We start from the raw sequence: 12566 nt of genomic DNA on the forward strand, positions 1-12566 counted from the left end.
TTTTCTGACCATGGTTGACCAAGAGTAACTGAAACCGCAGTAAGCAAAACCAGAATAACCAAAATATAGATAAGGGAGGACTACTGTATAGTTAATAATATTGTATTGAATACTGGAAATTTTTTTTTTTTTTTTTTTTTGGAGAGAGACTCTTTCCCTGTCAGCCAGGCTGGAGTGCAGTGGCACAATCTCGGCTCACTGCAACCTGCGTCTCCCTGGCTCAAGCAATTCTCCTGCCTCAGCCTCCTGAGTAGCTGGGATTACAGGCGTGTGCCACCATGGCTGGATAATTTTTGTATTTTTTGTAGACACCGGGTTTCACCATATTGACCAGGCTGGTCTCAAACTCCTGACCTCAGGTAATCCACCCACCTTGGCCTCCCAAAGTGCTGGAATTACAGGCATGAGCCACCGCACCTGGCCGAATACTGGAAATTTTCTAAGAGAAGAGATTTCGGGTGCTCTCACCACACACACAAAAATAGAGGTAACTGTATGAAGAGATGGATACATTAATTTGTTTAACTGCAATAATCATTTTACTATGTATATGTATATCAAAACATCATGTTGTAAATATGTGTATTAAAAATACAGTTATTATTTAAAATACATAAATAAATAATAAGTCATAAAGCTGGATTTTGAACCTAGAAGTCTGACTCTAGAGAGCCCATTTAATCAAGATGCTACAAGAAGTTAGTATGACTTAATCAGCATTGATTTAACAGCATGTCTAAGACATTTATTGGAAAGCAGGTGGAGAATACAAATAAATAGAAAACACACAGGACACTGTCACTGTTTTCATGGAGTTAAGACAAGACCAGTGAAAAGATGATTCACAATAAAAGAGTGTAAATTTACTTGTATTTTGTTTATCTCCCTTCTCCCCGTCCCCCTATCCTACACCCAAACAAGCTCCAGATGGCAGGTCTTTGCCTGTCTTACTAGCCATGGTGCCTGTAGTGCCTAGAACGGTGCCCAGCTCATAGCAATTCTCAGTAAAATCTGTAGAGTGGGTAAGGAATGACTGAGGGGTACAGACCACGCACACTGAAGGCACAGGGAGAGCAGCGACTGCTCCATGATGGTGTACTGGTATACCTCACCTTACGTCTCCTAAGCACATCCATGATCATTATTGCCCCTGATCCTCTCCACCACTACTGTGGGTCAGACAGGAAGGAGTTCCTGGTTTTCAGGAATATAATGTGCTGGGTGAATAATAATGACAGTTGCCATTCATTGAACACCCACCCTGTACCAGGCACCATACTGTTTACGTGGGCTCTCTAATTTGCTTATACATGGAATCAGTACATTAGCACCAGAGAAAAAATTGAAGATAGCCCATCAAGCCCAAACCTTGATTTTGCATAGGAGAAAATGAATGGTAGAAATGAAATAAAAATTAGATTCTCCTCCCTCCTGTGCTCCTCACAATCTATTGGAATCAATGAAAGGGAAGAAAAATACTCCCACGGCTGGGTGTGGTGGTTCATGCCTACAACCCCAGCACTTTGGGAGGCCAAGGTGGGAGGATTGCTTGAAGCCAGGACTTCGAGACCAGCCTGGGCAACAAGGCAAGATCCCATCTATAAAAAAATTTAAAAATTAGCCCAGTATGGTGCAGTGGCTCATGCCTATAATCCCAGCACTTTGAGAGGTCGAGACGGGCGGATCACAAGGTCAGGATATCAAGACCAACCTGGCTAACATGGTGAAACCCCATCTCTACCACAAATACAAAAAATTAGCCACGCATTGTGGTGGGCGCCTGTAGTCCCAGCTACTTGGGAAGCTGAGATAGGAGAATGGTGTGAACCAGGGAGGCGGAGCTTGCAGTGAGCCGAGATCATGTCACTGCACTCCAGCCTGGGTGACAGAGCAATACTCTGTCTCAAAAAAAAAAAAAAAAAAAAGGCCAGGTACGGTGGCTCACACCTGTAATCCCAGCACTTTGAGGGGCTGAAGCGGGCGGATCACGAGGGCAGGAGACCATCCAGGCTAACATAGTAAAGCCCTGTCTCTACTAAAAATACAAAAAAGTAGCCAGGCGTGGTGGTAGGTGCCTGTAGTCCCAGCTACTTGGGAGGCTGAGGCAGGAGAATGGCGTGAACCTGGGAGGCGGAGCTTGCAGTGAGCCAAGATCGTGCCACTGCACTCCAGCCTGGGCAACAAAGCCAGACTCCGTCTCAAATTAGCCCAGCATGGTGGTGCACACCTGTAGTCCCAGCTGCTCAGGAGGCTGAAGTAGGAGGATCTCTTGAACCCTGGAGTTCAAGCCTGCAGGTGATCAGCAACTGCATTCCAGCCTGGGGAACAGAGTGAGATGCTGTCTCAAACAACAACAACAACAACAAAAGTACTCTTGACATTCCCACTGCCTATTCCCACTCAGCAATCCCAACATCCCACCATCCTACCCACCACCCCCTATCCCACCACCACTTACACACAGATATACATACACACACACACACAGTGGAAAGGTTTGCTGGGATTCAAAGATGAGGAGCATGTTGGTGTTGTCTGCGGGTTTCCTCACCTCTGTCCTTAGCTCGTGTCCCAACTCAGCATATCTGGTATCCAGGAAAACACTTTCTTTTCTTCCTTAAAGAGGGAAACTGCAATCAAGGAAAGAAAACAGAAATTGAGCTCACAGGAGAACTGAGCCTTGGCAATCGTTTTATGATTTTCTCTAGAAACAATGAAGTGTGGTAGAAAGTCCATGAACCCATACATGGGTTCAATGTTGAACTCTACTACTGTAGGCTGTGACTATAAGCTAGTCACTTAACCTCTCTACGCCTCAACGACCCATCTGTTTTAAAAAAGACTTTTTGTGGCCAAGCGTGGTGGCTCATGCCTGTAATCCCAGCACTTTGGGAGGCCAAGGCAGGTGGATCACCAGGTCAGGAGATCGAGATCATCCTGGCTGACATGGTGAAACCCCGTCTCTGCTAAAAATACAAAAAATTAGCCAGGTATGGTGGCAGGCGCCTGTAGTCCCAGCTACTCGGGAGGCTGAGGCAGGAGAATGGCGTGAACCCGGGAGGCGGAGCTTGCAGTGAGCCGAGATCGCGCCACTGCACTCCAGTCTGGGCGAAAGTGAGAGAATCCATCTTTAAAAAAAAAAAAAAAAAAAAAAAGGCCGGGCGCGGTGGTTCACGCCTGTAATCCCAGCACTTTGGGAGGCCGAGGCGGGCAGATCACAAGGTCAGGAGTTCGAGACCATCCTGGCTAACACAGTGAAACCCTGTCTCTACTAAAAATACAAAAAATTAGCCAGGTGTGGTGGTGGGCGCCTGTAGTCCCAGCTACTTGGGAGGCTGAGGCAGGAGAATGGTGTGAACCCGGGAGGTGGAGCTTGCAGTGAGCCGAGACCGTGCCACTGCACTCCAGCCTGGGCGACAGAGCGAGACTCCATCTCGGGGAAAAAAAAAAAAAAAAAAAGATTTTTGTAATAAATAAACAAAGATTTTTTGTAATATTGACTGGGGGTTTAGTTTAGACTGCTGAAAAGCATAAATTACAGAATATCCTTAAAGGCACTGACATCTTACTCTTAATGATAGCATGATAATAATAGCCAGTGTTATTAAGTACTTAACAACATGTGTCAGACGTTGCACTAAGAGCTTTGCAAGCATGAGAACATTTATAGGGACTTAATTGTCTTGATAGTTGTGTGAGGGACTATTATTATTATCACTGATTTATAGGTAAGGAAACTGAGACCAGAGAGATTATTAATAACTTACCTGAGGCCACCTGGCCAATGAACAGGAGAAACTGCCAAGTCCCTGCTCTTAACCCACTGCCTTTTCCAGAACCTCTCACATGTTTGGCAACTTACCTTAGACCTAACATGGCTTTGTGAAGGAAACAATTGCTAGAACATTTTTATGTGGCTGGATGAATGTTTCTAAAGTGCTTGCAATTTGTTTCTTCAAATGAGATGGCCATACTTTCCAAAATTGTGTTTCCATTGTTAATTGATTGAGCTGTAAGGAGGGTATGAGAGGATTGTTGTAAAGAGCTTGGAACAAGGCCTGGCGCGGTGGCTCGCGTCTGTAATCCCAGCACTTTGGAAAGCCAAGGTGGGCGGATCGCCTGAGGTCAGGAGTTCGAGACCAGCCTGGCCAACATGGTGAAACCCTGTCTCTACTAAATATACAAAAATTAGCCAGGCATGGTGGTGATGCCTGTAATCCCAGCTACTCAGGAGGCAGGAGAATTGCTTGAACTTGGGAGGCTGAGGGTGCAGTGAGCCGAGATCGCACCTCCGCACTTCAGCCTGATGAACAGAGTGAGACTCTGTTTCAAAAAAAAAAAAAAAAAAAAAAAAAAAAAGCTTGGAATAGCAGCTGAAACCTAGAAAGGCCTTGATAACTGTTAACTGCCTTACTGATGTGATTCACTGGTCAGAGCTGGGGCATGGTCATCAGAAACACCTGCCTTCAAATCCCACTTATCAGCTGCCTGAGCTTGAAGATGCTGTCTGTTCTGAGGCTTAGTTTCCTTTTTAGTCAAATGAGAATAATAACCACTCTGCCTCAAAGTCATCGTGAGGAAGAAATGTGACAAAGTCTTCCCATTCTGGGTGATTTAGTCACCCTCAACCACTATGTTACAAGTGTGAGAGTAGCAAACAGAAAATGATCTCAGTAGAGGGTTACATTTTGTTTATTTTGCTTCTGTCATTCTCAATAAACACTTTTCTTTTAAATAATTCAGATGCCAGCCAGGCGCGGTGGCTCACGGCTGTAATCCCAGCACTTTGGGAGGCCAAGGCAGGTGGATCATGAGGGCAGGAGATAGAGACTATCCTGGCTAACACGGTGAAACTCTGTCTCTACTAAAAATACAAAAAAATTAGCCAGGTGTGGTGGCGGGTACCTGTAGTCCCAGCTACTCAGGAGGCTGAGGCAGAACAATGGCATGAACCCAGGAGGCGGAGCTTGCAGTGAGCCGAGATCGTGCCACTGCACTCCAGCCTGGGCGACAGAGCAAGACTCCATCTCAAAAATAATAATAATTATAATAATAATTCAGATGCCAATTTCAGCCTAGCCCAGATCAAATTGTTGCTAATTGTTAACTACTAAAATAGGAATTGATAAAGACTTACTATATCCAGTTCTTTGGAATGGAATAAGGACCCCGGCTCTAATCCAGAAGTTCCACATGGGTTCAGTTTTGAGGATACTCCTAACCACGAACCCTTTAATGTTGGGCAGTACTTAATGGACGGAGCACCCAAGTGGGAGCGAGGGCAACTGCGTTCTGATCATTCTGATGAATGATCTCTGTCATTCATTTGCTGTGTGTTCTTAGCAAGTCACTCCTGCTCACTGCGCCTTGATTTCCTCTTGTGCAACTGAAGAACATGGAAAAAAAATGGATCCCTAAAGTCCTTTGAAGCTTTCATATTCTGTAACTTTTGTGCCCAAGAAGGCCTTCAGTGAGATGGGATCCCAGTATTATATTGAGTTTCCTCATTCATAAAGTGGGGATAATAATAGTAAATGAGTTGACACACGCTAAGCCGGTAGAGTAGTGGCTGGCACAGATAAGCCCTCAGTAAATGGTAGCCAATAATGGTAGAGTATGCTGTAAGAGATCTTTCTCTCTCTCTCTGCTTCTCAACAAGCCTCTAATCAATTATTCTACTTTATAAACAAGGAAATAGAACTCAAAGACATTAAGCACTTTTCCCAAAGGTCACTTAGCAAGTAAATGGGAGAGACCCTATGGCCAGGATGAAAGAAAGAAATTCCCACAAGAGGACTCATTCCAACTCATATCTGGTGAAAAGGTCCCCAATGCCCAGCTCAGATCAACTGCCTCAATGTACAGTGAGAGTGTGCTCACCTCCTTTGGGGACTGTATATCCAGAGCACCCTCCTCAATAAAACACCTTATAAATAACATCCTTCCATGGATGAGGGAAAGGAGATAAGATCTGTAATGAATAAGCAGGAACTTTGAAGACTCAGTGACTCAGTGAGTAATAAAGACTTAGTGACTTATGATCATGTTCTAACTGCCTGTCCTTGTTGTCCCCAAGGAAGCAGCTTACTGCTCTCTGAGGAGGACCCCTTCCCTGGAAGGTAAAACTAAGGATGTCAGCAGAGAAGGGTTTCCACCATTGGTGCTTGGTCAAAGGGGAAACTGATGAGCTCACTCTAGATGAGAGGGCAGTGAGGGGGAGACAGAGACTCGAATTTCCGGAGGCTATTTCAGTTTTCTTTTCCGTTATGTGCAATTTCACTTATGATACCGGCCAATGCTTGGTTGCTATTTTGGAAACTCCCCTTAGGGGGTACCCCTTAACTGGCCCTATAAAGAGCCAGCCTGAGCTGCAGAGGATTCCTGCAGAGGATCCTGTGACAGCACGTGGACCTCCCACAGCCTCTCCCACAGGTACCATGAAGGTCTCCGTGGCTGCCCTCGCTGTCATCCTCGTTGCTACAGCCCTCTGCGCTCCTGCATCTGCCTCCCCACGTAAGTCCTGGTCTTGACCACCACCGCCTGTGGAGTCGGACCCTCTGCCTAGAATGCCCACCCCATCCCAATGACTGTCCCAGACCTTGCCCTCTTTTCAACTGTAGCATGAATATTGTCCGAACCCCATTATTTACATTCTTGTGGATTGTCTTACCCAGATGTCCTGTTGTCCTTGAGGGATCTCTATGCTGCTTCATGACAGGGATCTCCTGATCAGTTTTCCTGTCTTCAAGGTATACACCCCCAAGGCCTACAGGAGTTCACTGAGTGTGGACTCATGTTGGGGAGATTAGTAGTCATGAGTAGCTCACACTGACTTTGAAACACGACTGACTCATGCCTGTCAGCAGCAGGGTTTCTAAGAAATTTAACTAAACTAAAACTTCCTGAGACCCTGAGATAGCCATATTCTCTCTCTTTTCATAAATGTAAAAAATTGGCTTATGAGAGGGTATGTGGCTTTATTAGAGTGAATACATTTAAAAAACAAATAAAAACAAAGAGAGGATAATAAAAGCTAATTAAATGGCTACTGTGGATCAGGCATTGTGCTGATTTTTGTACATCTTTTTTCTTTTTTTTTTTTTCTGAGATGGAGTCTTTGCTCTGTCACCCAGGCTGGAGTGCAGTGGCATGATCTCGGCTCACTGCAAGCTCCGCCTCCCGGGTTCACGCCATTCTCCTGCCTCAGCCTCCAGAGTAGCTGGGACTACAGGTGCCCACGACCATGCCTGGCTAATGTTTTGTATCTTTTAGTGGACACGGGGCTTCACCGTGTTAGCCAGGATGGTCTTGATCTCCTGACCTCGTGATCCACCCTCCTTGGCCTCCCAAAGTGCTGGGATTACAGGAGTGAGCCACCACGCCTGGCCGATTTTTGTACATCTTATTTAATACCTACAACTCTTCTTTGAGTAGCTGTCCTTGACTTACAGATGGGAAAACAGAGAGGTTAAGTAACTTGTCCATGGGCAGGCACAGAGCTAGGAAATGGGGAGACTGATATTCAAACCTGGTTCCATCTCGCTGGGAAGATAAAAACTACTCCTCTGCTGGGAAGTGGCAACTGATGCTTCCCAGTGTGATCTTGAATTAACCGACCGCCAAGAAGTTCTCTGTTGAGAGCCCTTCTCACTGAAGCTCAACAGGAGCTCTCAAGATACAATATCATCTCCAGGCTGCTCTTAGGATCCTGGCTGAGTTACGGAGCCTGAGCTTTGGAAGCCTCCCCACAACCTGCCCTAGGTCTCAAAGAAACCAAGTTCTGAATCCATTGAGGATTCTGGAAGGGCAAGAATGAGGCCAGAGGACCCAGGACAAGCCAGGAGGAGGCCCTGAGAGCCAAGGGCAGAGGGTTATGGTGTAAAGGAGTGGATACAAGCTTGACTCAAAGATTAGATGAGGGGTTGGAATCCCCACTCTACCACCGTTTATCCATGGCCAAGTGACTTTACCTCTCTGAGCCTCAGTTTCTGTCAAGGAAGATAACAGTTCTTTCTAAATAGATCATACAAAGTGTTCAGCACAATGTCTAGTGTGCAGTAGCAATGAATAAAAGGGTCTCCCTCCTTCCTTTCCTCTTCCAGATGCCTCAGACACCACACCCTGCTGCTTTGCCTACATTGCCCGCCCACTGCCCCGTGCCCACATCAAGGAGTATTTCTACACCAGTGGCAAGTGCTCCAACCCAGCAGTCGTGTGAGTCTCAGCCCCATGGAGCCCTCCCAGAGCCTGTTCCCTCAGGAGTCCGCTGAGAGGATGCCCTACCCACTCCCACCCATCCTCCAGCTACGAGCAGCCACAGCTCCTCCATTTCTAGCCTCAGAGTCCTCTGCTATCATGAAAAAAGACTAGACAAGCTGTCCTTAGAGAATCCTGCCCACTCTGATGGACTATGTTCCTAGGACTCCAGTCTTTTTTTTTTTTTTTTTTTTTTGAGATGGAGTCTCACTCTGTCGCCCAGGCTGGAGTGCAGTGGCACGATCTTGGCTCACTGCAAGCTCCACCTCCTGGGTTCACACCATTCTCCTGCCTCAGCCTCCCAAGTAGCTGGGACTACAGGTGCCCGCCACCGTGCCCAGCTAATTTTTTGCATTTTTTAGTAGAGACGGGGTTTCACCGTGTTAGCCAGGATGGTCTCGATTTCCTGCCCTCGTGATCCACCCACCTTGGCCTCCCAAAGTGCTGGGATTACAGGTGTGAGCCACCGCGCCCAGCCTAGGACTCCAATCTTTACTGGTGTGGCCTTTACTTCAACATGGTCTGGAATGCTACTGTGTGGGGAAGATCAAGTCAGTCATCCCCTTCAGTGAAGAATCCTACAGTCCCCCATATTTCACACCCAATCAAATCCACCTAAACCTCAGAGGAACTAGGGAGGAGAGGTCAGAGGTCAGGGATCTATAATTGCAGTCAAATAATTAAAAAAAAAGCCATCCATCAAAGAAGAAATAAGGAAATAAGATTCACCTTTAAATATGCAAGCTAGTATATTTGGAAAAATATAATAAACCCTACTATATAGGAAATGCCTACTATGTGTCAAATGTCTTATGTGCATGATCTTTAAATTACACTTAGCTCTGACAAGTATGCATAATTCTCTCCATGTTTCAGGTATTAAAACTAAGATTCAGAGAGGTTTATTGACTTAGCCAAGGCTGCACAGTAAATGAAGGATGAAGCCCATCTCTAGAGCCTCCTCTTTCTGCTATAGCAAAGTCATTAGTGACAATTGCTTAAGAAATTTATGGCAGAGACTTCAAAAATGAAAATGGTGCAATCCTGGAGTTTCCTATATAACAGTGAAGTTTTTGTTTTTGTTTTTGTTTTGAGACAGAGTCTCACTCACTCTGTTGCCCAGGGTGTGATCTCAGCTCACTGTTGTGCAATGGTGTGATCTCAGCTCACTGCATCCTCTGCCTCCTGGGTTCAAGCAATTCTCCTGCCTCAGCCTCCCAGGTAGCTGAGATTACAGGCACGCACCATCACGCCCAGCTAACTTTTGTAATTTTTGTGGAGACGGAGTTTCACCATGTTGGCCAGGCTGGTCTTGAACTTCTGAGCTCAAGTGATCTGTTCAGCCCGGCCTCCCAAAGTGCTGGGATTACAGGCGTGAACCACCGCGCCTGGCCAGGGTGAAGTTTTTTAATGCAAAAATTTTTATGACACTGTCAAAGTTAGAGGTATTCAAAGACAGACTTTGGGTCTGATGAATTTTTTGAAATATAGTGGTAATATTTAACAACTACTAATTTTATTTCTGAAAACAAATATTTTTCAAAAGAAGAAAATCCTTCCCTGAGCACATACTATGGGCAGACACAGATTACTAAAGCCACTGTCCCAGCCCAACCTTATGGGGCTCATAGTCTAATAAGAGGGGCAAGACAGACACAGCAATGACTAGAGTACCCAGCAAAAAAACATGACAAGGGAAAGAGAGAAGAAACATATTCAGCTTCAGGGATTTACAGGTTTGCTGCAAATGGTGCTGTCTGAGGAGAGATTTGGCCCGGCAGAGAAAAGCCTAGGGAATGGGATATATCAGGAAGAGGGACTGTCCCCCAGGATTCTACTTTGGTTAATGTAGAGTCTCCATGTAGGAAAGCACAGAGTGTCAGGAAAATGCAGCAAAAGTGCTAGAGCTGTCTAGTGTAAAATGAGCTAGAACAGGGAAAGCTGAGAAAACAGGAGTCCAGTTTAGCGGCTACTGTTTTCCATGTGAGTAGCATTGGAACCTGAACAGTGCCTGAAGGAAAGGAGAAACAGGAGGTTTCAAAGACAGACACCTTTGAAACCTTCAAAGGTGGAATTTGCAAGCCCTAGCAGGTGATTTGAGGTCAAGAGCAAGGGAGAAACATGGGGGTTGAGGATGACACTGAGGTTTCCACCTCTGGCTGGAGAAATGTAGAACCATCTTAAGCCTTGTGGAAGAGCTGTTTAAAGAGGAAAGAGCTAAGGTGCCAGCAAGATAACCCTGTGGATATATCCAGTGGTGACAGTGAAATTAAGGGTTGGTAGCTGAGGAAATGGTGTTAGGGCTGAAAACATGACATTCTTTTGTAGGAAAAAGGGGTATCCCAACTTTAAAAAGGCAATGCAGCCTGCCTTGGTGAGTATTGGCTCTAGAGCTAGTTTGCTGTGTTAGAACTCCAGCTATGCCACTTGCCGAGTGTAGGCCTTTCAATTAACCTCTTGGGACCCCAATTTCCTCCTCTACAAAATAGGGTAATAGAAGTACTTCCCCCACTGGGTCACAGTAAGATGAAAATGCTTACAATATGCTCTGGCACACAGTAGGTGCATAAATATTAGCTTATTATTATCATCATCATCTAAATGCATTATTGCATGCACAAAAGTAACAGGTGAAACTTAAGGAATGAATGCAATTCATTCATTCACTTACTCATTCAATAAAAATCCATTAAGCATCAACTGTGTGCCAGGCCCAGGGCCAGAGACTTAGGAAAAAACACAAAGAAGAGAAAAGGGCAGCAGCTTTGAGAACATCCGCTCTTAAGGGGCAGGCAGAAGGAGGAAGTCAGGCAAGCAGAGGGTGCTAAAAATGGAGGTAAGGAGGGAAGACTTGGCAAGGAGGGGCTGTTCTTCGGTATCACAATCTGCGGGGAGTTTGGGGGCAGGAAATGGAGGCCTGAGCTACCCTTACCTCAGGTATTGATTTCCTGGCTTTTTGATTTCCTAGTCACAGGTCAAGGATGCCAAAGAGAGAGTGATAGCAAGTCTGGCAGGATTTCCTGTATGACTCCTGGCTGAACAAGGGCATGGTCTGGGTGTGAAACTCTCACACCACCCTAAAAAAGAACACAAACTCTAGGAAGTATGAGAGGCCAGAATACTGCTTCCGCTCCCTTTCTTATCTCTGCACACTGGGGTGGGAGAAAAAGAGATGGTCAGGTGGCTCTGAATGAGACTGGGAAAAGGGAAACCCAAAGAGAAACCAAGAAATCCTCATTCTCACCAGACAATCTAAGGCTTCACTTTGTCTGAAAACATTTAGGCTCAAGAATGTGCAGGACACATCCAAAAATGGTTAAGATGGTAAATTTTATGTTATGAATATTTTACCACGATTTTAAAAAAAAATTCATGCTCTTAGGCACAGAATCAGGAGAACCACAAGAGCTTAGTGACTTTGACAGATACACCGATACATGCATATAGAAAGAATGAAAATATTAAACCAAAAAAATGAATAAGTGATGAAATATTTAAATAAGGTGGGTACCTAGCACATCAGAACATATTTGGGAATAATATTTCCATCTAGGGAATACATTTCTATTCTTTTAAATGTGATAGTAATCACAAAAGCAAAGGTGGAATTTCTGTGTTGTTTGAGACATATAATTCCTTTGTTATGCCATGTAATCATGTGGGTCAATAAGAGTTAAAAAATAAACTTCTAGCTGGGCACAGTGGCTCACGCCTGTGATCCCTATACTTTGGGAGGCTGACGTGGGTCGTCACCTGAAGTCAGGAGTTCAAGACCAGCCTGGTCAACAGGATGAAACCCTGTCTCTACTAAAAATACAAAAACATCAGCTGGGCATGGTGGTGCGCACCTGTAATCCCAGCTACTCAGGAGGCTGAGGCAGGAGAATCGCTTGAACCCGGGAGGCGAAGGTTGCAGCGAGCTGAGATTGTGCCACTGCACTCCAGCCTGGGCAATAAGAGCAAAACTCCATCTCAAAAATAAAAAATAAAATAAACTTCTGGCCAGGCATGGTGGCTTACCCCTGTAATACCAACGTTTTGGGAGATTGAGGTAGGAGGATGGCTTGAGCCCAGGAATTTGAGACCAGCCTGGGCAACATGGTGAGACCTTGTCTCTACAAAAATAATTTTTTTTTTTTTTTTTTGAGACTGAGTCTGGCTTTGTCGTCCAGGCTGGAGTGCAGTGGCCGGATCTCAGCTCACTGCAAGCTCTGCCTCCCGGGTTTACGCCATTCTCCTGCCTCAGCCTCCCGAGTAGCTGGGACCACAGGCGCCGCCACCTCGCCCGGCTAGTTTTTTGTATTTTTTAG

At 45.5% G+C, this 12566-nt stretch overlaps 1 protein-coding gene across 1 annotated transcript in view; it reads left to right on the forward strand.

Annotated features, from left to right (window-relative positions):
* The first annotated feature begins 6370 nt into the window (after positions 1 to 6370).
* The window catches only part of CCL5 (chemokine (C-C motif) ligand 5), a 12043-nt gene continuing 5847 nt past the window's right edge, over positions 6371 to 12566 (forward strand). The window contains exons 1-2 of the mRNA XM_011999411.1: positions 6371 to 6513; positions 8103 to 8214. Coding sequence (XP_011854801.1) covers positions 6438 to 6513; positions 8103 to 8214 — 188 coding nt within the window. The 5' untranslated portion in view covers positions 6371 to 6437. The remainder of the gene's footprint in view (positions 6514 to 8102; positions 8215 to 12566) is intronic.

The sequence above is a fragment of the Mandrillus leucophaeus genome, unplaced genomic scaffold (genome assembly GCF_000951045.1).
Source record: "Mandrillus leucophaeus isolate KB7577 unplaced genomic scaffold, Mleu.le_1.0 Scaffold590, whole genome shotgun sequence".
NCBI lineage: Eukaryota > Metazoa > Chordata > Mammalia > Primates > Cercopithecidae > Mandrillus > Mandrillus leucophaeus.